Source organism: Lineus longissimus, chromosome 8 (assembly GCF_910592395.1).
Source record: "Lineus longissimus chromosome 8, tnLinLong1.2, whole genome shotgun sequence".
In the NCBI taxonomy this organism is placed as follows: Eukaryota; Metazoa; Nemertea; class Pilidiophora; order Heteronemertea; family Lineidae; genus Lineus; species Lineus longissimus.
In genome coordinates this window covers 11,364,123-11,391,198 of record NC_088315.1, presented here as the reverse complement: position 1 = coordinate 11,391,198, position 27,076 = coordinate 11,364,123, and the positions used below count along the sequence as shown (strand labels likewise).

General features: G+C 41.8%; 1 protein-coding gene across 3 annotated transcripts in view; it reads left to right on the top strand.

Annotated features, from left to right (window-relative positions):
- Positions 1-27,076, top strand: part of LOC135492916 (E3 ubiquitin-protein ligase RNF213-like) — a 201,034-nt gene that overhangs the window by 27,577 nt on the left and 146,381 nt on the right. For 2 of the 3 annotated variants that reach the window (XM_064779643.1, XM_064779642.1), the window contains exons 2-3: positions 17,419-17,782; positions 26,554-26,775. In XM_064779643.1, coding sequence (XP_064635713.1) covers positions 17,458-17,782; positions 26,554-26,775 — 547 coding nt within the window. In that variant the 5' untranslated portion in view covers positions 17,419-17,457. Of the gene's footprint in view, positions 1-17,418; positions 17,783-26,553; positions 26,776-27,076 lie in introns of those variants that run through there. The other variant, XM_064779645.1, reaches the window with a different exon arrangement.

Genomic DNA, 27,076 nt, shown 5'->3' with positions numbered 1-27,076 from the left:
TTCCGGATTGATGAGACCATCTACATGTTATAAACGTTATTAGGTCTGCGTATGTTCCCTTTCCAACTTTCCAAAAGTGGAGGAGGTCGATTGGTCATTGAAGCCAAGTTTTCAGGATGTCGCCATGGTGTCAGCATTTCGAATGGCTCAGTCATAGCATAATTCTGACCCCGGTTAATAGGGGATTGATTTGGACTGAATCATCAGTCGTTTCGCTATGGAGTCAAATGAAAGTTTCAAAACACCATTTGACATCTTGATCACTTTCTTCAGGTAAGCATCCTTATTATTCAACACCATTCTATGTTTCATAATGAAATTGTCCAGATGCAGTATAGATTGGCTGACTTCTTCATTAGAATATCATTGTAACAAATAAAGATTGAAATTGATTATTCATAAGCGCTCCATGGGGAATCCTATCAAATCACTTGCAACTCCTTCCATTCGGGACTCTTCAGTAAAAGTTGCTTGTCACCCAGAGGAAACAAATCGATTCACCGCCGACACTTTTACTCCGATTTTGCTGAAAATTGGTGACAAAGAGGCTTGATGTATTCCGCACAATTCGGAGGAAGCGAATTTCGAAAAAAATGATTAAAACATTTTTTTCTAAGTAAAAATGGCCGTTGCTAGGCATATGCTGCAACAGACATATCCACGGAAAAACTGACAATAAGGGTCTGCACTGCGTTAGCGACGACCCAACAAGAGCAGGTCGTGTTCCTCAACCAATCCCGAAAACGTGTTTTTCATGCAAAAAATAGAAAAAAATAAGGGGCTTTAAATACCAACGAATCAGTGAAATGTAAGCAGTCAACTCGTAAGTCTTTAACCAATCAAAGCCTGCAAATTAGGCGGTGATGGCTAAACGGGTGCGATATTGTCAGGGTTGGTATAAGCCCCACTAGTTCAGGCAGTGAACACATCCAAGCTGGGGAAAACTTCAGCCCAAGGCTAAAGCTAGTAATAGGCCCCTAATAAATGAGTAATAATAGGTTAGATAAGCTGGCCACGAGTGATCCCGGGAACCCCGCCACCCGCCAAATGGAGATTAGGGGTCCTCTGATTCCATGTGGTCCTCCGCCCCCTACCTCACTTTTTTATTATATATCGTCGCTCCTCTCCTAAGAGTGGGGGTGGTCAAATTCGGATGGATGACAGTGAGCCCAGGGTAATCTAGTTGTACCCCATTCTGTCCAACCGCTTTGCACACGATCGCTCTTCGCAGGGCGGAACAATATTGTTTAAAGCCTTCAAGGCCCCAACGTCATTATTGTTTACAGACCTAACTTAAAAAGCAAGGTACATGTTTAAACCAGTCTGATTAAAAAAACTATGAAAAAAAAAGAAATGTGTTTTTCACATAGGCCTACTATAAAAAAACAGTCCGAAAAAGCAGTTACATCCTGCACCAATGCAGACACACAGGGGGTTAAACTAAGATTAACACCATCTTTTGATCAACTACAACATTGCAATATAGAAACAAGCATCCGACAGGACCGATCAGGTCCTCATCTGAAGCATTGCCATTAGGCCTACAATAGCTGCGCTTACACCACGAAATATTGGTGGACCAATTGCCCTTACACCACCACATTACCGCGACAAATTGGTTCGGCAATCCATTGCCGACACAAATTGCCGAGCGAATTTGTCCCACCAAGCTTGATGGTCCAAATTCGCCCGGCTTGTTAAAAGCTCGGCTTTGTCGTGGTGTACGCGCAAATGGATCGGCAATTAGCTAGTTAGATGGTTCGGCTCCAGGCGGCGCTTTCGAAATGGCGCTTTCTGCGCATGCAATTTATTGTTTGCGCGCCATCTGTAGCCGGATTTTATAACTAGCTGCAGCGCTGGTGTAAGCGCTTGGTGGATTTTCGATGGTGCGGCATTGGTTCCCGAACCAAGATTGGTGGTCCATTTTCAGGTGGTGTAAGTGCGGCTATTGAGTACACTCTGATTTTGTCAGATGATGTGCCACTTACAGGCAGGAGTAACGATAACAAATTCCGTAACACCTGCTGTGGTAGGTCAGCCAGACATGCCATAGGAGATTAGGCTAGATTGCGCTAATCTCTGATCGCGCCTGATTACCGGTAACCGGAAAAACGCCGACCGACCGACCGACCGACTGACCGACTGACCTGCGAACCTACCGTCATATGCAGTATCCCTTTCGCTTTCTATAGCACATGTATCTGTGTAGTGCCCAGCGCAATGGACGTGATGGAGTCCGACGTGTCTGACAGCAGCATCTCCAGTCAATTATACCGGGAAAACGAGCCCACGCGGTAAGGAACTGATAACGATACTCTAAAGATATGCTTTGTCTACATGGTCGGTGGATATAAAAACATGATTTGGGCCTAATCTATGCACTGTAGTTTTTCTACTCGAGTGTCTCGACGGATGCAATGCATGAACTGCAACGCGCAATATGCATTTGTTGTCATTTGAACAGCGCACGTGCGCTTGTTTACAATTTCATTTCACATGACCTGCTGCTGTCCGACACGTCGGACTCCATCGTGTCCATTGCGCTGGGCACTACACATATACATGTGCTATAGAGAAGCGAAAGGGATACTGCATATGACGGTAGGTTGGCAGGTCAGTCGGTCGGTCGGTCGGTCGGTCGGTCGGTCGGTCGGCGTTTTTCCGGTTGCCCCTGATTACCCTAATAACAACATCATCGGGCAATTCAAAGAGAAACTCCAACCTCACGGCCTCAATGCATTTGCCTTTGCAACATGAGGTTCGCTTTTTGACCTTCGCTAACGGGATCTGGCTGTAACACTATGAGTAAGTGTACACCGCCGCCTGGATGCACTGAAATGACTTCCCTGATCGTAAGTTCCCTATATGTGAGATTTCCCTGTGTGTGAGGTCTCCGCGCGCTCCAGGTACCTGCTTCTCGATAATTCTGGATCTCGTTTCAGCCATCTTTTTCTCATTCAACCTTATTGTTCTAAGTTCTCTAGCATCTAGAGAACCGAATTCTTCTACTAACTCTTCGTAAGGTGAATTCAATACTTTCCCCGTTAATGTTTTATTTAGAATGTTGTTGTCTAAACTTCCATCTGAACTTCCATCTGAACTTCCATTTGAACTTCCACCATCATCGTTAATTCCATCTTCGATTAGTATAGATAAATTTGATCTCTGCTCTGTTGGTCTTCTGACTGGTTTCGGAGATGAAGGGCGTAACTCATGAACAATCGCCTGCGTTTGAATTTGTTCTGGTGGTTCTACTTCTGTTTTTATGGTCACCACCTTCTAGTCTATTTAAGAATGTAGCACCATCTTTGCTCTCTTGTTCTTTCTCTTTAGCTTCATCTTCTTGTTGTCTTCTCCTATCAGCATATAGACCTTCATCTTTAAACATTAAGTCCATCTAATTTTTCCAACACCGAGTCACCACCATTAAACCCAATAATTGTAGATCTGGACAGTAGATGACCTTTTCTATTCGTAATCCAAACAAAAACTAGTCTACCTTTATAATGTCCAAGCATGTAAAGAGTTTCAGAATTAATATCTTTTAAGTAACCAATACGATAACCCCTAATTGATTTATTAATCAGTTGAGCTTGTTCAAGTTCTTTTGCAGTAAAAATAAGTTTAGACAGAATATTGTTATCTAATCGTGTTGTCCACTCGTCGTATTGGCCATAACTATAGGGGGAGACCAATCTTTACCTTTCCGTCCATCCTGGGGAAACTAACTCTCTGGGATCGTAAGGAGAAACTTCCACACGAGAAGTAGATACGATACGTATTTTCGTTTATTTGACTCTACTTGACTATCCGAAATCATAATAATAATAATTGTCCTCCCACCTTCAAGGAAAGGGCATATATACAGGAGCCAACCAATCAGGGTGCCGAAAAGGGGCTGCAATACGCCACTGCAATGCAGCATAAAGCGTCATCGCTGCGTCACACAGGTAGGCCCGCAATGCGCCCGGGCAATGCGCCACTGACTGGAACATTTTGCAGCCAATGAAAGGCTAGCATTATGGCGCATTGCGGCGGGGGCATCGCACCTGAAACTACCTGTAGACTATTTCGGTCCTGCATACATGCTACCTGTTCCTTAAAGGTACGATAAGCAATGACAACAACCTTTGTACACAATACGATTACACCATCCCCCCTTTCGAAAAAGGGCGACACCCGTCGCCTAGGGGTTCATTTGAATTCATAATAATTCGTGATACTAAAGACTCATAACAAGGCAATTATACATAGAGCAAATTCGGTGCAACGTGTCGATACTGTACCCCGATCTCTTAGTTGTGACTTATCAATAGAAAACGACTGAAATAAACTTTGCTTTCATATGTCACTCATTAGACTGTTCTTAAGACCACATCACTTAATTCTTACAAAATTATCGTTCATAAAATAGTAATAGAAGCACGGAGAGGCTGGTACGGTCACGGAAACATTGCACCAATATACCTAGGCCCTGTTCAAGACAGCACAAGGCTGAAATAAGCTAAATATACAAGCAATACATCGTGGTAACTCGTAATTAATGTCGTCTATGTACTCATCAAACTGGCATTAATACCACCTTTTCGACGAATGTATGTGTGTTATGATGAATGGCTGACTTTACCGTTGACATGAAGAAAGAAACAAAGTGTCATACACTGGTAAGACACTTGTTTTCCCGAACAAAAGGAATCAGCATATTAACCCTTGTAACCGCCTATACATGCATGCGTATACCTTTGATAAAATATTGAGAACATTAATAAAATGGAAAAATAAATTTGAATTGAAAACACTTGTCTTAGGGTGGGGTAAGCAGAATATAATATAATTCTTGGCACTCAATCCGCCGTTGAATGCGTTGAAAAACATTCCAGAATTGGAAACCACAGGAATATGTCCTGGTACCTTAAAAATTTACGTTCAATCCAAACATTATTACTTGCGGAATATTTCCGATACCTGCGACAGCAGACGAATTATACGCTGACCCACAAAAAATGGCTGTCACGCAATTCGTTACAAGAATAACGTACTCGTACAGAGTATACTCCGTCTGCTGTCTTTTTAAGAAACAACATTAAAATACCCACATATATCAGAACAATGCAATGTCAATTCAGATTTTTAAAATTTACTGAGCAATATTATCGACCTTAACTTAATCACTGCACGTTTCAATTTTGACAAAATGGTGAGCATAGTGAGGAGGTTTCAATCTGTCAGGGAAGGTACGTTCAACGAGTAGGTCAGGACATATTTGAATATGACCACGTTCGTAGTAACTTTCCTGCCTATTGTATTTGACGAAGAACAACCGTCGGCCTCAGCTCAAATGTTTCTTACCCAAGGTCTACGGGAAATATTAAAGGGCATTAACCAAAAAAAAATTGAAATTTTGTAATGAAAAACACCTTCTTAAAAATGCTGAGAAAATATGCTACCTTGGTAAAAGCGATGTGAGCTGAAGACTGGCCAACCATGAAACAATGATTCTGGCTTATTTAGAAACAAGTACTGCTGGCAGATTGCCCTTTGTAATAAACATACACTGTAATAAACGTTTGCACAGGCTGTTCCATTTGATGTAATAGAATAGTGGCACGAAAAGGTTTCCACTTAGCGATAGATGATTAGAATATTAGGCCAAAACATCTGACGTAGACATCGCCGGTTGTATTGGTGGTGCTAAAACAACACAGACATTGTCATAATTTAAATACAGTCTGTATTGTGGTTGGTCGGATGCTGTTAAGAATTTGAGCTTCGACCGGAAGAGCGTAAGGAGGTACACGTTAGCCAAAAGATATTGTTGGAAATGCACCTCAGGTGGGTATTCTATGTGAATACGCACCATTCCAAAACTCTGTTTGAAGGTAACAAGTGTACGATACAAATGAGCCACTGCAATAGGCCAACCTGTGCAAGGAACCTGACCCAGACTAAGAAGAACCTGATCACGCCCATCTGGGGAATCAATCTCAAGTAATAACTCAGCGGTCCTGCCCGCTACGAGACTAGAAATTGAACTGCGGCGAAACAAACGCCGTCCAAAAAACCGCCATCCGTCATTTATGAAGTACCGCACAGTAATGTACAAAATTGCACTTAAGAGCGTAAATTTCAAAATAGCTTCAATTGTCCTTTCACCCTCAATAACCTCTTGCAGTTTAGAAAAGCTTAACGAAAGGACATCAGTTGAATTAAGAACTTTAACCGGAAGTGCAGATGCCCTTGGCACCTGAAGAGAAACGACTAAAATACCAAGCTTGTGTACCTTGATAAGTAAAATGACATTAATCAATAGAGAAAGTAAAACTCCTTAATCACGTAGTGCACCTGGTGACGTCATTCATTCATTATACGGTAAAATATAAACAAACAAACGTTAGCGATGCAGGTGTAGCAATGACATGTATTGTCGGCACTAAACACCATGCATTAATTTTCCGTTTATAAACAACGGTTGGAACTAATCCAAGTACCGTAAGGTGTGTACTATGCCGGCCTATCTTACTTCTAGGTGGCATAGGCTAGATATATTGCTCAGATCTGAAGGTAGAAGTTTGTAAGTCTCGTCTGCACAGAAACACCCGGAAGTAACTAATCCTTCCGTTTGCGCAGCTTTCGCTGTTCATCGTATTCCTGAAACAAGTTCTTATTCAAAATGTTCTCAATAGGTTCCCAAGTTGTCTGTGAGAAACCGATCCAACGAATTTTGAACCATCGCTTTCCTTTGTATGGGCGGTTATTTCCGCATAAATAGAGGTTGTCTCAAATAGACATTTTATGTCGTGTTATGACTCGAATAGACGTTTGGTGGCGCTTTTCAAATAGACATACACTCAAATAGACGTTTGGTGGCGCTCGTATCTCAAATAAACATATATTGTCGTGTTTTCTGATTTTTGTGTATAACTCAAATAGACGTTTGGTGGCGCTTTTCAAATAGACATACACTCAAATAGACGTTTGGTGGCGCTTTATTTGAGATACGAGCGCCACCAAACGTCTATTTGAGTGTATGTCTATTTGAGATACGACACAATATGTTTATTTCAGGTACGTCTCCGTTAAAACGAGCGCCACCAAACGTCTATTCGAGTCATAACACGACATAAAATGTCTATTTGAGACAACCTCTATTTATGCGGAAATAACCGCCCATACCTTTGACCGTTTTATGGCCTTCGATCTTATCTACATAGTAAATGTCATCGGGTTCCTCTTTTGCCTGAGGCTGAGATCCAGGTGCGATCACCTCCTGAACTTTGCGTTGTCGCCGTGTCTGTTTGATTTTCTTGTCCCCTCGTGGCGCTAACGGAACCTGTACATCCCGTTCAAAGGCATCAGGTGGAAATTCATCTGGTTTCAGCACGGCATGGTCTTGTCCGTCAGCTGGAGGAAGTTGGACGGGTGGCTCCTTGGGTCGTCTATGGAGATCGTAAACTCGCCTGAGACGGTTGGCATGGACAAACTGCGTGACAGGTTTGTTATCCTCCGTACGGATCTTGAAATTGACGTTTCCCTGCTTACCGATGACGCGGTACGGGCCGTTCCATTTCTGCGCCAGCTTTTTGGATTGACCAACCTTCAAGACTGGATGATAGAGCCAAACACGATCTCCGACTTCTATGTCAACCTCCTTAGCAGATTTGTTGTATTGTTGACGCATCTTTCGCTTACTATCCTCCAAGTTCTTCTTCACCGTGTCATGAATGAGATCGAGTTTTGCGACCAGGTTACCGTAATAATCCTTGTAGGTAGTAAATGTCTCCTTTAGCGGATTAAGTGCTCTCTGGATGGGTACCTGGGCTTGCCGACCGTACACGATATCGTATGGGGAGAATCTCGTTGAAACTGTGCCAACTGACGTTCGAAGAGCAAATAAAGCTGAGGGCACAAATAGATCCCACGACGTTTGTGACTTGTCCGAGACCATCTTGGAGAGAATTTGTCCCAAACTTTTATGGTGTCTCTCGAGTTTGCCATTACAGGAAGGATGGTAAGCCGTCGTAAATAATGACCGAGCTCCAAGCATGCGTACAGTTTCTTTGAACAATTGTGACAAAAATTCTATCGGATAAGATTGTAGAAAATGCTCCGAATCGACAAAAGATTTCATCCACTAAAATAGTAGCTGCTGTCTTGGCAGTCATATCTTTGATTGGAAATGCTTCCATCCAAGACGAGAAATGGTCTATGAAAGTAACCAAATATTTGTGACCACGTGGCGTGGTAGGCAATGGAGCCACAAAGTCAATACTCCAAGCAGACATGATCGGTGGAATTGGTAAAGGATTTAAAGGAGCTCGAGTCACTGGTTTGTTTGTTTGACGGATTTGACAGTCTACGCAGGACTTTACATATTCCTTAACATCAACGTACTGATTGTCCCAATAGAACCGTTCTTTTATCTTTAGATATGTTCGTTCAATGGCTTGGTGCCCACCAAAACCTGTTTCATGTAATCCGTGTAAGATTTCTGCACGCAGGTGGCTAGGAATCACTGGGCATACGACCATATCTTTATCGGCCTTTCGGTTTAACGTTGTAAGGTGTACTAGGCATCCATCATCTTTCAGAACAAATTGGTCTATTCGCAACAACAAACGGCGAGCTGCCGACTTGTCGTCAGGTAGTACTTTAGTTTCAAGGTAATCAATGATTTGTTTGAGCGCAGGGTCTTTACGTTGCTCTTTGGGAAGGTTTACATTTTCCAAATTGATAGTGTTTAGTGTGGGGTGATACAGTCGTCTCGAAAGACCGTCTGCATCACCACATTTTGCACCACTTTTATGTTGAATAGTATATTGATAACTTTGCAGAATCAAACTCCACCTAGCCAATCTACCTGTAAGAACACCATCACTCTGTTGTTTGAAAAGCCACTGTAAGCAAGAGTGGTCACTTTGGATGATAAATGGCTTCCCGTAAAGAAAGAATTTAAAGTGCTGGATGCCACATACTATTGCTAGACATTCTCGCTCAGATGCCGAATATGACCGTTGTGCCGAATCAAATGCTTTGCCGCCATAGCCAATCACAACCTCCTGCCCTTTGTCATTAATTTGTACAAGTGAATACCCCATACTGAAATTAGATGCGTCCGTATACAGGTAGAATGGTTTTGTAAAATCTGGATACGCTAAGACAGGAGCAGTAGTCAATGCAAGTTTTAGCTTTTCAAATGCAACCTCACACTCAGGTGACCAATGGAAACGCACATTTTTCTTGGTAAGCTGATTCAACGGGAGTGCCATAGCAGCAAAGTTTTTGATCATTTTACGAAAGTAATTTGCTAGGCCCAAAAATGCACGGACTTGCGTCAAATTTTGTGGTCTTGGATACTCGCTCACAGCTTTAATTTTATTGTCATCCACCCGAATCCCATCGGAATTTAAAACATGGCCGAGAAAATTCAGTTGATCTCTTGCAAATTTACATTTACTGGGTTTCAATTTGAGATTGGCAGCTCGTAGCCGTATAAAAAGTTGTTCTAAATGTTGTTTATGTTCAGTCCACGAGCTGGCGAACGAAATGATATCATCCAGGTAAACCATGGTATTTGGAACGCCCTGTATAGTACTCTGCATAAACTGCTGAAAAATGGCGGGTGACGCAGAGACACCCATCGGCAACCTGCAGAACTGCCAGAGCTTACCTGGATGGCTCGTCACAAAAGCGAGTTTTTCACGGGACTTTTTTGACAATTTTAATTGAAAAAATCCAGAGTTCAAGTCCATAGTAGAAAAGATAGAGGCATTAGCTTGGCCGCACATGGCCAATGTTTCATTTATAGATGGAATCGGGGTTGCCTGGCATTTTACAAGTTTGTTAACGGCTCTAAAATCCACGATTAATCTATGTCCAGTTCCTTTAGGGACTAGTAAGGCAGGTGAGCTCCAGTTAGACGTACTGGGTTCGATGATACCAGCTGCTTCTAATTTTTCTAATTGCTTGTCTAAAATGTCACGAAGTGCATAAGGCACCCTGTACGGGCGTTTACGAACAATCTCACCAGGTTTCATTTCAATTTCACATTCGAAATCTTTTGCTTCGGTTAAGTCTAATATATTTTCAGCAAAAATATCCGAATATTGGGTCACCAAAGCTTCTAACTCATCCTTATCAGTACCAGTTAATGATGATTTTTCAACCAAGTCTTTTAATTGTGACAACAATGGTGTATTTGGTTCATTTCCAATGCCTTCATCATCTACAGACATGAACTCTTCATCTGGTATTTTTGCGTCAAGATCAACTGTGGACAAGGTAGCAAGATGTGCCCCTTTAAATACTCGAATTGGTGCGTTTGAGGGATTCAACACTTTCATCGGACACACCCGGCGTTTAATAATACCAATGCTGTGGGCTCCAAACAGCCCATGTTTCTGAAACAACTTATTATGTGGATCTAAAAACCCTGCTTGGCCTTCTGCCTTATTTCTACCCGCTGTAAATACTCGAATAATAGCTTCTGATCTTGATGGGATAATAACAGTATTTTGAGACAATAACCGGACTCGAGACACGAATTTGGCGTCAGTGTCTATCGGTATGATTATGTCATCCATTTGCAAGGTGTTATTTTTCAAATTTAGAATAATGCCATTTGCAGTTAAAAAGTCCATTCCCAAAATTAAAGGTTGTGTGATACCTTTCAGAATTTCTACCTGCTGGGTGATGTCTTTATCTAATAAGGAGATCTGCAATTTGACCGATCCCCACGGGGTAATTTTCCCCCCGTTAGCACAGGTGATATCACATCCCAAAGTACTCTGAGATGGTTGCAAATTGAATGGACCTTGCAAATGTTTGAAAAAATCAAAACTACATACCGATACTGATGCACCCGAGTCCAAAAGCGTCCACGGTCGTGTCCCCGATTTTCAACGGAATTGTCCTGCTATCTAAATTTGCAATGGTTGGTGAGCATTTCTCGTCATTGAGTCCGGAATCAGATGGAGCTTTCCTCTTGGAACCACGGTTCTTTTTCTTTCGGTCGTTTTTCCTGGTCTTCACAGCGTCGCAGTGGGGAGTGTCAGACTTCTTTCCACGTAACTCGGGAGTGACTGGCTGTCCTGTCAGTCCGACATTCGGCGTTACGTTATGTAACGTCCTTGAATCTTTATTACATTGTCCTTCTTCTGATATATCTGGAGGCGCTGCTGGTTTTGACAGATTTCGCCACTACTGTCTACCGGGGCCCTATTGGGCCTGTTGTTGGCTCTCATTTCCGGCTCTCGGCTCGGTTGGCCTGGAATCTCTGGGCCCGTCTCGCTGAGGACACCTGGTTCGAACATGACCCCATGCACCACACTGATGACACTGTACGTTTTTCAGCTTGCATTCACGAATAACGTGGCCCGCAAAACCACACCCATGGCACACTATGCGCCCCCTGCTGTCGCGTTGGGAGCGTCCTGGGGCATCACGTCTTACATAAGCTGGCCTGGTGTTGGTTGTTCGTCCGCTGTCTTGGTTGGGTTGTTCCTCCAACATTTGGCAGAGAAGGCGTTCAATCTTTTCCATTCCTTCCTGTACGGACTTAGAGACTTGGTCAGCTTCGAAATGGGCGAGACTGTCGCCTTTGGCTCCTTCGAGCTTCAACATTTTGACAGCGTTTTGAGCGGCCTTTTCGGCTTGTTCGAACGATTCAGGCATTCCTTGCCACACGATTTGGCGGATCTGTTGGGGCAGACCTTCAATGTAGGCACCAAGCAGAATGTGATCAGGTAGATCTAGATCCCTACTCCATCGGCGAATGTCGTCGGTGTAACTGTCTAAAGATTCTCCCGGCAAGAGTTTCCTGTTCTGCAGTTCTCTCGCTTTCACCCACTTGTGACCTTTTCCCTCGTACCGTATGGCGAACGCATCTTTAAGATGTGCCCAAGTGTCTTTCTTTTCTGTTGGAAGGCCCTGGTACCAAGAAAGAGCAACTGCCCGCAAAAACAAGAGAAAACCAGTTACCCGTTCCTTGTCGGTCCAATTGAGCAGCGTCGTGAAATGTTCAAAATTCTCTATCCAAGCAGTTGCATCGCCCGTCCCATTGAAATGATCCGGCTTGAGGGACGTTAAGCCTTTTAGTTTGAAAATGTTACCCTTACCACCCTTGGTATGCGTGATATCACTCGAAAGTTTGCCACAGCGAGCCTCAACGTCTTCCAAGAGTTTCTTAATTTGGTCAGTATAAACACTTCCTGGCTCGAATTTCGTTAGATCGTTTTTGATGCCTTCAAGTGAATTTGCTACATCCCGAGACTGTGCTTCGGCAGAATCCCGGTATTTGTCGAAGGAAACTCGTTGCAATTCGGAAGCCACGCGAAGTTCTTCCAGTTCGCTGATCAATCGCTCCGCTCTCTCCGCAGCTTCGCCCGAAGTAGCCATGCTTGGATTGAGTATCGAGGAAACAGCGTCAAAATCTCGTTGAGTCAATTTACGTGTTTTTACTCCAAAACCAAACGTTCAGCGTCCTTCTCGTGCTTCCGTCTCTCCTTAAACCACTGCATTCTCCACCAGTGTTATCTAATCGTGTTGTCCACTCGTCGTATTGGCCATAACTATAGGGGGAGACCAATCTTTACCTTTCCGTCCATCCTGGGGAAACTAACTCTCTGGGATCGTAAGGAGAAACTTCCACACGAGAAGTAGATACGATACGTACTTTCGTTTATTTGACTCTACTTGACTATCCGAAATCATAATAATAATAATTGTCCTCCCACCTTCAAGGAAAGGGCATATATACAGGAGCCAACCAATCAGGGTGCCGTAAAGGGGCTGCAATACGCCACTGCAATGCAGCATAAAGCGTCATCGCTGCGTCACACAGGTAGGCCCGCAATGCGCCCGGGCAATGCGCCACTGACTGGAACATTTTGCAGCCAATGAAAGGCTAGCATTATGGCGCATTGCGGCGGGGGCATCGCACCTGAAACTACCTGTAGACTATTTCGGTCCTGCATACATGCTACCTGTTCCTTAAAGGTACGATAAGCAATGACAACAACCTTTGTACACAATACGATTACAATATCTAATCCCTCGGGGTCAAACTTAAAGTTTTGGGTGTTGGTGAAATTTTTATTATTTAGAACTTTTATTTTTTCGCTTCTGTATATCCACACATCATCAAATTCAACCCTATTATCCAGACTATCTCTAACTTTTTCAGCTTTAACTTCAAGTTCTTGGTTCCAAGAAGTGCCACTGGTTCTATAGGGTGTAGAAGAAAATGAGGTTTCTGCAGTTAGATTATTTTTTTGTCCAACTCCGGTGTTGTATTGACTATTTGGATCATCGTCAGGGTTTTCAGGATTAGGTTCAGGACCACTAACTTCATTGCCACTATTATCTCCCATTTCTATTCCATCATCTTCGCCTTCATCCATTTAGATTAGTTAAAATACCAAATTAAACTGACAACTCCACCGGCTACTGCCGCTAAGATAAAATTAATATTTTCGTGATCGGTGGAGCTCCCGCTAGAAAAACTACCTTTTTTATTCCCCCACTTAATGATTTTTCTGTGGTGCTGATTGTTCCGGAGGCTGGCGCTCCTCAGGGATCTTTTTATCCTCAGCTTTCAATTTGTAAGTCTTTACGGGCGGACCTTTCATTAAAGGGGGTGCAGAATTCTTTTGCAATTGATATCATTTTTCCCAATACTCATTTTTGACGGCGCTATCAAAATATTATTGTTGTAATTCATGATGTTCCCGATTTTTAAAACCATGTTGGATCCAATGATGTATAAACCCGGGGTGATTACATAATCCAATCTGGTGTGGGTTTCGGCAATTGATTTTTGATACCTTTGAATTGGGGTAGGAATGTCGGCGTGTTTGTTGATTAAGTCTTTTAAAAGTTTGGTAAATTCTTTCTGGGCATCAAATTCAGTTCCTGTTGCTCCCGTAATCGGAGTTCTGATGAGTGCTTGGGCCCCTAGTTTGCAGTAAACATAATGTTCGTACATAATCGTTCAGTCGCTCGATACCGTGGTTTGAGAAACCAGATGACTTAAAAATCATAAATTGTTGATACGTTTGGCAGGGGTTCTGTTTGATAACGCCAAAAACATTTTTATGTTGATTAACATGCCACTTGATGAAGGTATCTGGATATTTGAAGGTAGCCATTCCAGCATCCCAATCTGCAGTAAACATTGGAGGCATTTTATTTTCGCGAACCTGCATCAGGAAAAAAATTATTTTTGAGTCATTAATGTAGTAACCTGGATCTGTGATGTTGGAATTATAGTCTGGAACACTCCAAGAAGTCCATCCGTCAAAAATCGAAAAATCATACTCGTCTTTTAAACCAAACTCACTCAGCAACTCTCCCAGCTTTCCTCGGTTAATACCATTATTTGTTTCGTTAAAATTTATTTCTCCCGGGCAAGGGATCTGAAAGTTTTTCATAATTTTACAAATCTGGTAATATGTGTGGAATCTATAAAACGATCTGATCATTGGAATTTTGTGATTCAGGTGTTGGTTGACCGAACCCCACAGCCGGTTGTTGCAAACCACACTGCCATGTTGAATTGATTCTGGTAAAACGATAATGGTTTTTTTTCCAGTCGCAAACAATCTGATATATTTTTCAAACGTAAAAATCCCGGAGTTATATTACTTTCTTTTATTTTGAAAAAGTCGTCATCACTAACATACACCGCAAAATTAAAAAAGTCACAATCAATAGTCTTCCTTCCGGGCTTTCTCTCCTCTGCCAGCGGATAGTAAAACATTTATTTAAGCGAAATAGAGAGGCGCCGATGGCATTACTGAAGGGATTACTGGTGAATAATAATTGTAAACATAATTTACTGTGACTTGATGTTCCAACATTTCCGTTTTGGCCATTTTTTCCCCTGCTCTAAAAAAGATTGTTTTAAGGTTTCAACATCAATAGTATCTAAAAGGGTGCCGGCTCCTAACGGAGCATCTCTTTGTTTATTTCTCTGTTTATTTTTCATAGAAACATATTTCTCCTTTTCTTTTATGATTAATAAGTTTCCTTGGTTGTGATGTGAGAATCGTTAATGGCTTTACTGACTAAATCATTAATGGTGTTGATTTTTTAAATTGCCAACATTCCTATTTTCTCATGTTTTCTTATTTTTCTAAGTATGTATTTTTCTCCCAACTTTGGGCCGATGAGATAATGGCGCTTCCAATTGTCACTCCCCCTAACGCCAAACCTATTGGTGCGGTTATTACACCTGCTAATGCGGACACACCAACTGATCCAGCTGCTACGCTAGTTAAATTAAGGAAGTGGTTAATGCCAGTAATTGCGTTGAATGCTTTTTTGTACTTTGAGAATATCTTTCTTCTTAACTCAATCTCCTCCTCCAAATACTTATTGACTTCACAAATCTGTTGGAGTCTAAATTCTTGTGGTTTATCTGCATATTTTACGTATTCTGGTAAATTAGGATCAATTATATTTTCATTACTCTCACTCATTTATTTAGGATAATTTTAAAGATGTGAAATACTAGAATCTTCTATGGGTACTACAACTTTTGGGGGAGTAGATATCTTAGTATTTATTTTTACTGATGGGGGTTTTTGTTTCGGGGATGTTTGTTTTGGGGATGGATGAGATTGAGATTGATCGTCCGGAGCTCCGTTAGGAGCTAGTGCTCCGTTAGGAGTTAACGCCCCAGCTCTCACTTCGTGTGAATCTTTTTGAGGTTCCCGTTGAACATCTTCTAGTATTTTCTTCCATTTTTTGGACGTTTTGAATAACCTCAAATTCTACTCATTTAGTAAGAAGAGAAGTTCTAGTTGTACGTCTGATCCATTGAAATCCACAGGACGGTTGTGTTCATCGGTTATCCAGATTCTAAATTTGTTAAATTTTTCTTCACATGGTCTGTTTCTCAACCCCGTCAAATAATGTTTAAGTGTATCTCCGAAATCACACTCTTTTAATGGAATTCTTGCTAGCAAATCTGACTTACTTGAATTGTAAATGATGTCATTTTTATAGATTATATCACAGTGAATGTGTAAGTATTCGAACGGTCTAAAATTAATTGGCTTGTCGCCCGATATGTACTCGTCGGGTTTTCCTACCAACTCAATAAATTCCCTCTTTCGAACATTAAACCCAAAAAGATATTTCACTTTCTCCGTAATGATTAGACAATACTGCAGTTGATCTTTTTTTCTACTACTGATCCCAAGTTTACCGGTTGTTTCTTGGAGTTTAAAGTGTAGAGCATTTTTGTTATGTCCATCTAGTTCCATTTGATCTCTGAAACCCTCAATGAAAGATTTTATTGTGTAGAGTCCACCTGGAAGCATAACGTAGTGACTGCCTTTACCCTTTTTGATTATGAAGGCGTCGTTTCCTAGTTTTCTAGAAATGTTGTAAAAAGTGCAGGGAAGTCTGGCGAAGATAAGTCGCATACCACCAACATTAGGCAACGTCTCATCCAACTGAATTGTAAGATCGTTACCATTTTGACCACCCAACCACTTTGACTCAATCATAACTATTTTTCACGCATTTATTTAAGTTAGTTTTAAGTTTTTTAAGTTTCGGGATTTTAATTTTTTAATTTTAGAAACTTTAAGTTTTTTTATTTTTCAGTATTTTTCAGTTTTTTATTTTTGGGAGCGCCAACATGAAGTGTAGCGAAGCTCGCTCTGCTGGATTTTAGGTTTTTTATTTTTTTTATTTTTATTATTCATTTAACAAATGATATTTTATTTCCGCCCTTGTAAACAAAATAAATATCAGGATTTTCTTTTAATACTTCCATCTCAAATTCTGTCATTTTGTTATAACGTTCTGGGAGATCGAATGTTATTTCACCAACACTCCCAGGAAGGGGAAACACTAGAGTAATTTCCAGTCTTTTACCAAACTTAATATAATGAATACAAAGATCCTTAATTTTATATCTTTCACCCATTTCTAAATCTTCAAACTTACCACAAAACTTTTTTGTTTTGTAATTTAAATTAAAGTTAAAATTGTCATAATGAGCACAAAGATCTTTTGATTTAGGTTGGAACCCCATGTTAAAATATTTGTTTAAATTGTCGTTTATCATTGTATTTTGCAGAAAACCACTGTTCTTTGATCTTTGAGATTAAGAATAAAAGGTATAAGACGTTGTGAAATTCATCTTCAACTGAGTGACTACATGTTCACCGCCCACAGTATTGGAAGAACTAAAATTCCTGGCTCTTATTCAATGGAGGCTGGGTCTGTGGGATGAGCTGTGGTCCCTTTTACCAGAGGTGGACAGTAGGCCTTTAGTGCACTCCATTCCTTTGGCAAAAACTCAATTGGGTTTATACGACTAAAGTAACAATGATATGTCTGTTGTAAGTTTTTCTTTCAACAAATTCTGTTTAAAAATTCACATGTTTGAATTTTCTCACTTCACAGGGATTGTTCTACCTGACTGACTTGTAAAACGGCTGTTGAATGGCTGATCCCGGTGGAGGTGGCCCTGGGCCACCGACTGTGTGTAGCTGTGGAAAACAAATGAAAGAGGTTGGTTCAACTCACTGCTTCAAATGTGGACACATCATCGGTTCAGAGAGTCTCACTGGGAAAGACAACAAAGGTGGGGACCAAGGTTACTCCGGACAGTCGGTTGATCGGAACTTGACCTCGCGTGATGAACTGCCAACGAAGACGGATTTGCTTGATGGAGATTCCAGTAAATGTACTCAGCAGGGCAGTAGTGAGGAAGGAAGAACGAGCAGCAAATCTGAAGGAGCTTCAGAACGAGACGGGCATCTAAAAGGTAGGCCTATGAGTGAGTGTGAATAAAATGTAAATGCCATTTTTGTTGTTGTTGCATGGCTTTTTGGCTCACCGTAGGGGAGTCTATTTACAACACCGCTGTGACCGTCGTCTGTCATCGTCGTTGTCTGTACACATGACTCCCTACATCATATAACCTCTGACCTTGAATTTTCGGTCTAATCTGATTCTCTACTTCATAACGTTTCCCGCCCTTGATGAATTTTCCGTAAGGTCCCACCGTTTTAGCCCTTTTGGTCGGTCCATTTTATCAATATTTTATCAATAGGGATTGTGAGGGATTAGCGGTTCAGTTTGTGTATCTCGGGAATATTTCCTCCCCACTAAAGAAATAAAAGATGCAATATTGTACAGCATCGCTTTTGGGAACGAGACAGTTCGCGAGCAAATATATCTCTATCACAAATAGCTCTTTTAGATTTTGAAATTGACTGAAGAATAACAATTTTAGAGCAACAAAAGTAAGGCATTTTTGTTGACCTCGCCTAGTTCCCATCGTTTGATGAAGCGCCGAGGCTATGCCGGCTAGTTGGCGTACCCCCGTCTCGAGCAAGTCGCAGTGTTTTGCGCACCAAGACTGATCACTCAAACGTGTTCAATTGCCGTGCGCAGTTGTTACTGTAGAACGGAAAATATCCACGGCATAAAATTTTCGCAAATGCCTCACGATGGACATATTCGCGGCAGAATATTTGAGCGAGTGAAGCATTTAAAAAAAAAAAAAGTTTAAACTGTCTATTTTGCCTCTAAGCTCTTAGTGTATGGGGACTGTGTAGTGTAAATTGTCCCCTACTCAGCATAATCTGAGCAATAATTAAGCAAAAGTTGTGTAATTTAGGTGTAATTATATACAAATAGGCCTTCAAGCTAAAAGCAAGAGATTTTTGCAGCAGAATGCTTTCGCGAGCCTGACCTACTCGCGAAATTTGCAAAAATATTCTGCACGCGAAATCTTTCCGTTCAACAGTACATGTATATAGTGCACAATATTTTGGAAATGTGAAATCAACCACTTGACCGCGGAGAGTGTCTATGCACGCAAAATGAAACGGCCAGGGGCCATTGTGCTCATCGTATAGATATTTGGTACTTTGGAATTCATCCTGGTTATGAAATATTGTACATGTGAAGTATATAGGTCAAACCAAAGTCGGTATGACATGTGATGTATCGTTGCTTGGAGTAAGTACCATAAGAATATCATGAAAAATAAGTCACTAATAAACGAGATATTGCACTTTTTACCTATTTTAGTTTTGGAATTCAGTGTCCGAGGTCACATGACGTAGGGAGTTATGTGTACCAAATTTCAAGTTCATAGCTTGAGTGGTTAAGAAACGTGCCATTGTTACCCTCAAACGACCAATTTACCAATTTAGGATATGTGATGTATCTTTGCTAGGAGTACCTACCATAAAAATGTCATCGAAAACAAGTCACTAATTAGCAATATATTGCACTTTTTACCTTTTTAGTGTTGGTCCCCTTGTGGCCGAGTCCAGAGTCTGATCAAACCGAAAATCGGTGTCAGAGGTTATAGACCAGGAGCCCGTGGGGGTCAGGGTAGCTGAAAAGCGAACCAATTCTCCATTGTGTAATTCTGTTGTAGGTATGTCACAGTTCATTTATATGGAAGTCTGCCGTGTATCTGGTGGTGGGTGTGGCTGTGAGGCCTATTAGAAGGGGATGAAAAAATTGAACTAGATCAACTGGCAAGTGTACCCTTTGAAAACACTATCTCAATGTTCCCCATGCCCTGACGTATTATGATTGGACACTGCAAGACGTTTTCAGTGGTGGGGTACCCCCGCCAGACGTACGTAACTGATGCACGAAAATTGATCTAGATCAACTGGAAAGCGAACCAAATGTAACCAATTGCAAAATGTTCAGTACCATCCAAGGTATCATAGATGGGCACTGCCAGACATTTTCAGTGGTGGGGTACCCCTGCCAGACACACCCAAAGGGCCACGCCCAAGAATTGAGCTAGATCAACTGGAAAGCGAACCGAATGAAACCAATTGAAAAATGTTCAGTACCATCCCAGGTATCATAGATGGGCACTGCCAGACATTTTCAGTGGTGGGGTACCCCTGCCAGACGCACCCAAAGGGCCACGCCCAAGAATTGAGCTAGATCAACTGGAAAGCGAACCGAATGAAACCAATTGAAAAATGTTCAGTACCATCCCAGGTACCATAGATGGGCACTGCCAGACATTTTCAGTGGTGGGATACCCCTGCCAGACACACCCAAAGCCAAAGGGCCACGCCCAAGAATTGAGCTAAATCAACTGGAAAGCGAACCGAATGAAACCAATTGCAAAATGTTCAGTACCATCCCAGGTACCATAGATGGGCACTGCAAAACATTTTCAGTGGTGGGATACCCCTGCCAGACACACCCAAAGGGCCACTGGATATTTGCTGAACTGCGTGATAAAATGTTATACAATAATTATCTTTCTCTTGGGAACATGAAATACACAGGGGCTGGGTGCACTGATGAAAGCTTCATGGAGCTGAAGCCCATTAATAATACACTCTGAAGTGAGTGCGGGGCCCTAGGCCCAAATGGTTGCGACAAAAATCGACCACTTACGAAGATGGGAGAGTGTGAGACTTCCTCATCACAGGCACTACAGATGTGCAGTGCCAAAGCCAGATCGACCTGGGGTGTTCTCAGACAGTGGACACCAAGGAAATAATAACAAATGATGTTGACGTGGCAATTTGGTGTCCACTGCGCCTGCATGACCGCAACTGAATGAAGAGATCATTCAGGGACTGTCTGACAGCTGTGATTGTTGACCCGACGTCATGACATCATGATGACGTCATGGTATCCTTGTGACGTCATCAGTGACATCGTAGCCGGAGCCTGCATGCTCTGTTGCTCATGGCAACAAGAGAGGACCAAAATGAAGGATTTTGGCTACTGGGCACCGTGCACTGATGGTATGAAGCAACCATGTGTGCCTGATAGGTCATGAAGGTGCAGGAAATGCGGTTTCGTCAAGAGAGACTCATCAGATGCGTGTGGCGACAAAGAAATACGGTTGGATATACAGAGGTACCCTGATAGCGGGACCGCAAGGAGTCAATTTCTCCCCTTGATTGACCTAGAGTAGATCTTGGTCAGTCCATCCAGGCAGTATGGCCTGCTGAAGGGCGGTCTGAGCCAAGCAGTTGGCAACAGGTTGGTCTAGATGGTTAAAAGTTTAACCTGTGTGCCTAAAGAAGACACGTGAAACCGGAGAGGTTGAAATAGCTGGACAGTAAAGGAAATAAGTATACGGAGGGAAATAGTATTTAAATGACGTGGCAATGTACGTATACTTAGCTTGGGAACATGAAATCCACAGGGGCTGGGTGCACTGATGAAATCTTCATGGAGCTGAAGCCCATTAATAATGCACTCTAAGTGAGTGCGGGGCCCTAGGCCCAAATGGTTGCGACAAAAATCGACCACTTACGAAGGTGGGAGAGTGTGAGACTTCCTCATCACAGGCGCTACAGATGTGCAGTGCCAAAGCCAGAGCGCCCTGCGGTGTTCCCAGACAGTGGACACCAAGGAAATGATAACAAATGATGTTGACGTGGCAATTTGGTGTCCACTGCGCCTGGATTTCATGTTCCCAAGGTAAGTATACGTACATTGCCACGTCATTTAAATACTATTTCCCTCCGTATACTTATTTCCTTTACTGTCCAGCTGTTTCAACCTCTCCGGTTTCACGTGTCTTCTTTAGGCACACAGGTTAAACTTTTAACCCTCTAGACCCACCTGTTGCCAACTGCTTGGCTCAGACCGCCCTTCAGCAGGCCATACTGCCTGGATGGACTGACCAAGATCTACTCTAGGTCAATCAAGGGGAGAAATTGACTCCTTGCTGTCCCGCTATCAGGATACCTCTGTATATCCAACCGTATTTCTTTGTCGCCACACGCATCTGATGAGTCTCTCGTTGACGAAACCGCATTTCCTACACCTTCATGACCCACCAGGCACACATGGTTGCTTCATACCATCAGTGCACGGTGCCCAGTAGCCAAAATCCTTCATTTTGGTCCTCTCTTGTTGCCATGAGCGACAGAGCATGCAGGCACAGGCTACGATGTCACTGATGACATCACAAGGATGCCATGACGTCATCATGATGTCATGACGTCGGGTCAACAATCACAGCTGTCAGACAGTCCCTGAATGATCTCTTCATTCAGTTGCGGTCATGCAGGCGCAGTGGACACCAAATTGCCACGTCAACATCAATAATTATCTTTCACATGGACTTCCTTCAAAATTTGATGCGCACCTCTGAATATGATATGAACTATCACATGATACATGCGCATGCTTCTTTGTCTGATACGGCGTACGTATTGATAATGTTTCATTTAAACTGGTACGATAGTAGTAGTAGCCAGTAATTTGATTTCAAAACTTTTGTTGTGAAAATAGTTAGTAGTAGCGTCTTTTAGTTCTGATATGCGAGTCATTGAAATTTATGTTAATGTACACATGCGCCACTAACAAGTATTTAACAGCCTGCCGCAATACATAATTGGCCATGATAAATGCAACCCAGTCTCATTCGACTCTGTACCTTTATATGCACTGACATTCAGATTTATGAATATGACTAATAAGGGAAAATATCAGTGTTATTGTCATTCCTTCATCACTGTATATTCAGTAAGGCCCTTTGGGTGTGTCTGGTAGGGGTACCCCACCACTGAAAATGTCTGGCGATGCCCATATATGATAGCTGGGATTGTACTGAACATTTTTCAATTGGTTTCATTCGGTTCGCTTTCCAGTTGATCTAGCTCAATTCTTGGGCGTGGCCATTTGGGTGTGTCTGGCAGGGGTACCCCACCACTGAAAATGCCTGGCAGTGCCCAACTGTGGTTACTGGGATGGTACTGAACATTTTGCAATTGGTTACATTTGGTTCGCTTTCCAGTTGATCTAGATCAATTTTCGTGCATCAGTTACGTCAGTCTGGCGGGGGTACCCCACCACTGAAAACGTCTTGCAGTGTCCAATCATAATACGTCAGGACATGGGGAACATTGAGATAGTGTTTTCAAAGGGTACACTTGCCAGTTGATCTAGTTCAATTTTTTCACCCCCTTCTAATAGGCCTCACAGCCACACCCACCACCAGATGCACGGCAGACTTCCATATAAATGAACTGTGACATACCTACAACAGAATTACACAATGGAGAATTGGTTCGCTTTTCAGCTACCCTGACCCCCACGGGCTCCTGCTCTATTATATGATGTAGGGAGTCATGTGTACAAAATTTCAAGTTCATAGCTTTAGCGGTTAAGAAACGTGCCATTGTTACATCCAAAGGGCCAATTTACTCCATTTGACCTCTGTGACCTTAAAAAGCAAGTCAAATCAAAACCTCGGGTATTATGTCATGTTTCCTAATTAGGAGTACATGTGATAAAAATTCGGAGATCAAGCGGTCATTAGTTCAGGACTTATAGCACTTTTTGTGTTTTCAGTCTTGGCCCCCTAGTGGTCATATGATATATACAAAGTTTCAAGCTCATAGCCCTAGAGGTTAAGAAACATACTACAGTTATGCTAAAATGGCCAATTTACGCCATTTCACCTCTGTGACCTTAAAAAGTAGCTAGGAGTTCCTGCCATAAAAATGTTATTGAAAGCGAATTACTGATTAACGAGATATCACACTTTCTATGTTTTCATTTTGGGCCCCCTGGTGGCCAAGTTAAAAATCAGACCGGACTGAAATTCAGGGTCAGAGGTCACCTGACCTAGGGGGTCGTTTGTACAAAGTCTCAAGTTCATAGCCTTAGTGGTTAAGAAACGTGCCACAGTTACGCTCAAATGGCCAATTTACGCCATTTGACCTCTGTGACCTTGAAAAAATCAAAATCCCGTATCAGATGTGATGTATCCTTGCTAAGAGTACCTACCATAAAATATTTATCAAAAACGAATCAGTAATAAGCGAGATATCACACTTTTCAAGTTTTTGGCTTTGACCAATACAAGAATCAGACCGGACCAAAATTTTCTGTCTGAGTTCGTTTGACCTTGGGGGTCATGTGTGCCAAGTTTAAAGTTCATAGCTTTAGCGGTTAGGAAACGTGTTTTTGAAATAGGGATACGACGACGACGACGGATGCCGTACACTGAGGTATTGTATAGACTCCCCTGCGGTGAGCCAAAAACCATGACCAACAGGCGGAGAGCATCCATACAAACAGATTTCTATACATTATTCTACATGTATCTACTGTACAATTGACGGTACATACCAACGAGGTAATTGCTTGGTATTGATTCGATGAATGTCTGCAGTGTTCCTGTCTGTGTATATATGGCAGGGGTGATGTTTTAGCACAAAAAGTATCCCGCGCTCATGTGGTTCAAATTATTTGTAAAATTTACAGAATTTCTTATGTTCTGGAATAGTGGATTTTACTGAGAAGGCTTATCCTCATGAATCTAATCCAAAGTTAAATGTCATCGATTTTTGTAAAGAGGGTCACATGTCAACTATGTGTTGCTATATATGTTGACTATATCACAATGTCCATTGGTCGCGCTTTATTGTACAATAGGTTTGAAAAGTCTTGTCAGGACTCCATGAAAGGGGAATGTCCGTGAAAGAGGAATGGCCTCTTTACTTTTTCTAGCTCTCCATTTGTAGATTATGCAAAGAGAGTGTTCACAAATCCTCTTTTATTTTGTAAAATGAAACGTTTCACTTCTATGATTGCTCATGTTCACACAAACCTAATCATCAGTCGGTCAAAGTTTGAACAAAATTAGCCCAAACACAAAGCGTCCTCAGAATGAGGTTTGTGACATTTCACTATTTTCTTAGGTTTCTTATGTGAAAGTGGGGTTTATAAAACCTTTTATTCTAATTTTAGGATAAATTATCTCTAGGCAAAATAGCATATATATTCTTGTTCAGGCAATCAAAGTCATCAATCAGACAGTGGTTTCAACAAAATTTAGGCAAGACTTCGACCAATATTGAAACACTCTATTTTGTAGATTAATGCAAAGAGAGTGCTTACGAAACCTCTTTTTTTGTAAGATGAGACATTTCACAGCAAAAACTGCTCATATATTCATGTTGTCACAGAACTAATAATCAGTCTGTCAAAGTTCTAACAAATTGGCCAAAACATAAAGCGTCCTAAGAACAAAATAACTTTTATAATCTTTGTAATATTTCTGTTCATCAAAGTCTCTATTTTCAAAAATCAACCATGCTTCCAGTCAGAGTAGTCCTAGCTACACTAAACAATGATATATATATTAAGCATAGTATATATACTAGCAATTAATCTCTACTTGGGGTGACGCAGAATGCATTGTTTAGAATGAAGTTTGTTTTACACTATACAATATATTTGTGGATTTCTGCAGAGATAGTGCTTACAAATCCCATTTTTTTGTAAGTTGAGACATTTCACTGCAAAAACTGCTCATATATTCATGTAGTCACAGACTTAATAATCAGTTTGTCAAAGTTACATCAAAATAAGCCCAAATTAAGCGTCCTAAGAACAAAATAACTTTCACAATCTTTGGATATTTTTGTTCATCAAAGTCACAGAGTAGTCCTAGCTACACAAAACAATAAGCATAGAATATATGCTGGTAATTAATCTCTACCTGGGGTGACACAGACTGCATTGTCTAGTATTATGCTTGTTTATACACCTCTGGTTATGCAATAATCACACATAGCAGCAGTGACCCATATCCTCACCTCAAAGGAGGTGTTAAACTCTGTTGCCCTCTGTTGGATTAGTAATTGGGAGGGCGGCTGATCTATGGAACAGCCTCCTTGCTATTGTTTGGGGTTGAGGTATTAGGCTCGTGCTTCGGTTCGGGAACAGTGGACGATCTTGAGGGAAGATAAAGCAAAAACCGAATCCGGATCAAGGGCTCTAGAAATGTAATGTTGGCCACCAGGGGGCCAAACCTAAAAAAAAAAAAAAGTGTAATATCTCGCTTTGGTACACATGACTCCCTTTGTCATGTAACCTTTTAAACCGAGTTTCGGTCTGATCTGATTCTTGACTTGGCTACCAGGGGGCCAAAACTAAAATAGGTAAAAATTGCAATATTGGCCTGTACATTCATGATTCAAGCTCTACTCTCTGGGAATATCACAGGTCCTAGCTGCAGCTATACAGCGCTCATGACAAACATTCATAGTTTGGCATCCCTGTCAGCTAGGTAGCCTACCCATTTACTTCTGGGTGGAGAGAAGTAAGTAGGGTAAAGTGCCTTGCTCAAGGAGACAAGGACGAAACAGCGGTGACCGTCCGAGAATCGAACTCACAACCTCCTGATTATGAGCCTGGTGCTCTAACCACTACTACGCCACTGATCTTCCCTTTGGAAGACAGAGGTCTGAGTTGACCCATTGTGAATTTAAAACTTTAAGTTACAGTCACATATAATTATCCCCTGTCATTGCTTGCATGATATGCCTTAGTCATGTTAGTTGTCCAACTTGACAAGGCCACGAGCGGTACCAAGTACAACCACAGGGTTAAAAATGACCGATTTGGACCCATCTTGACTCTATTTAAAGCCCATCTTGTGGCCTAATGTTATAAGTTTTGCAGACAGAAAATGCTTTCATACTCATGTTAACAGGTTAGTCTTGGTTTTAATATTTTCCATTCGTATTTTCATTGTTTGCTGTATTGATAACTTCCTGTTCACAGATATGGCGAAGTCACTAAAACCACCAGTTTGTGATGGAGAATTCAAAGGTCAACCTTGCAACACTCTAATCTCAACTGGGCGCTTCTGTCAATCATGTGGACAGAAGAACAAATACATCCAGTGTCAGGGAAGCAGAAAAGATGATGGGGCACCTTGCAAGATGTTTGTTCAACTTGGTTACTCCTGCCCATGCTGTGGAAAACTGGCCAGCCCTGCAACAGGTAAGATTTTGGCATTTTTGAGAAGGGTTCGTGCCAATTGCCAGGGAAGGGTATTATCAACCGCCATGTGTGGGTCTACGTTCCACTTGACATCATCTGTCTATCAGTGTAAGTGTTTTTTGTTCCAGCAAACTTGGGCATGGCATGGCATGGCGTAATTTTTCAAACTTACACCCGGTGTGCAAGGGATAGCAGTCCTAGGGCTGATAGTCCGTGTAACAATAGCCCGCATTGCTAAATGTTTTGGTTAGGGTTAGCGGTACAATAGATCATGCTGCTTAATTGATCAAATACAATGCTA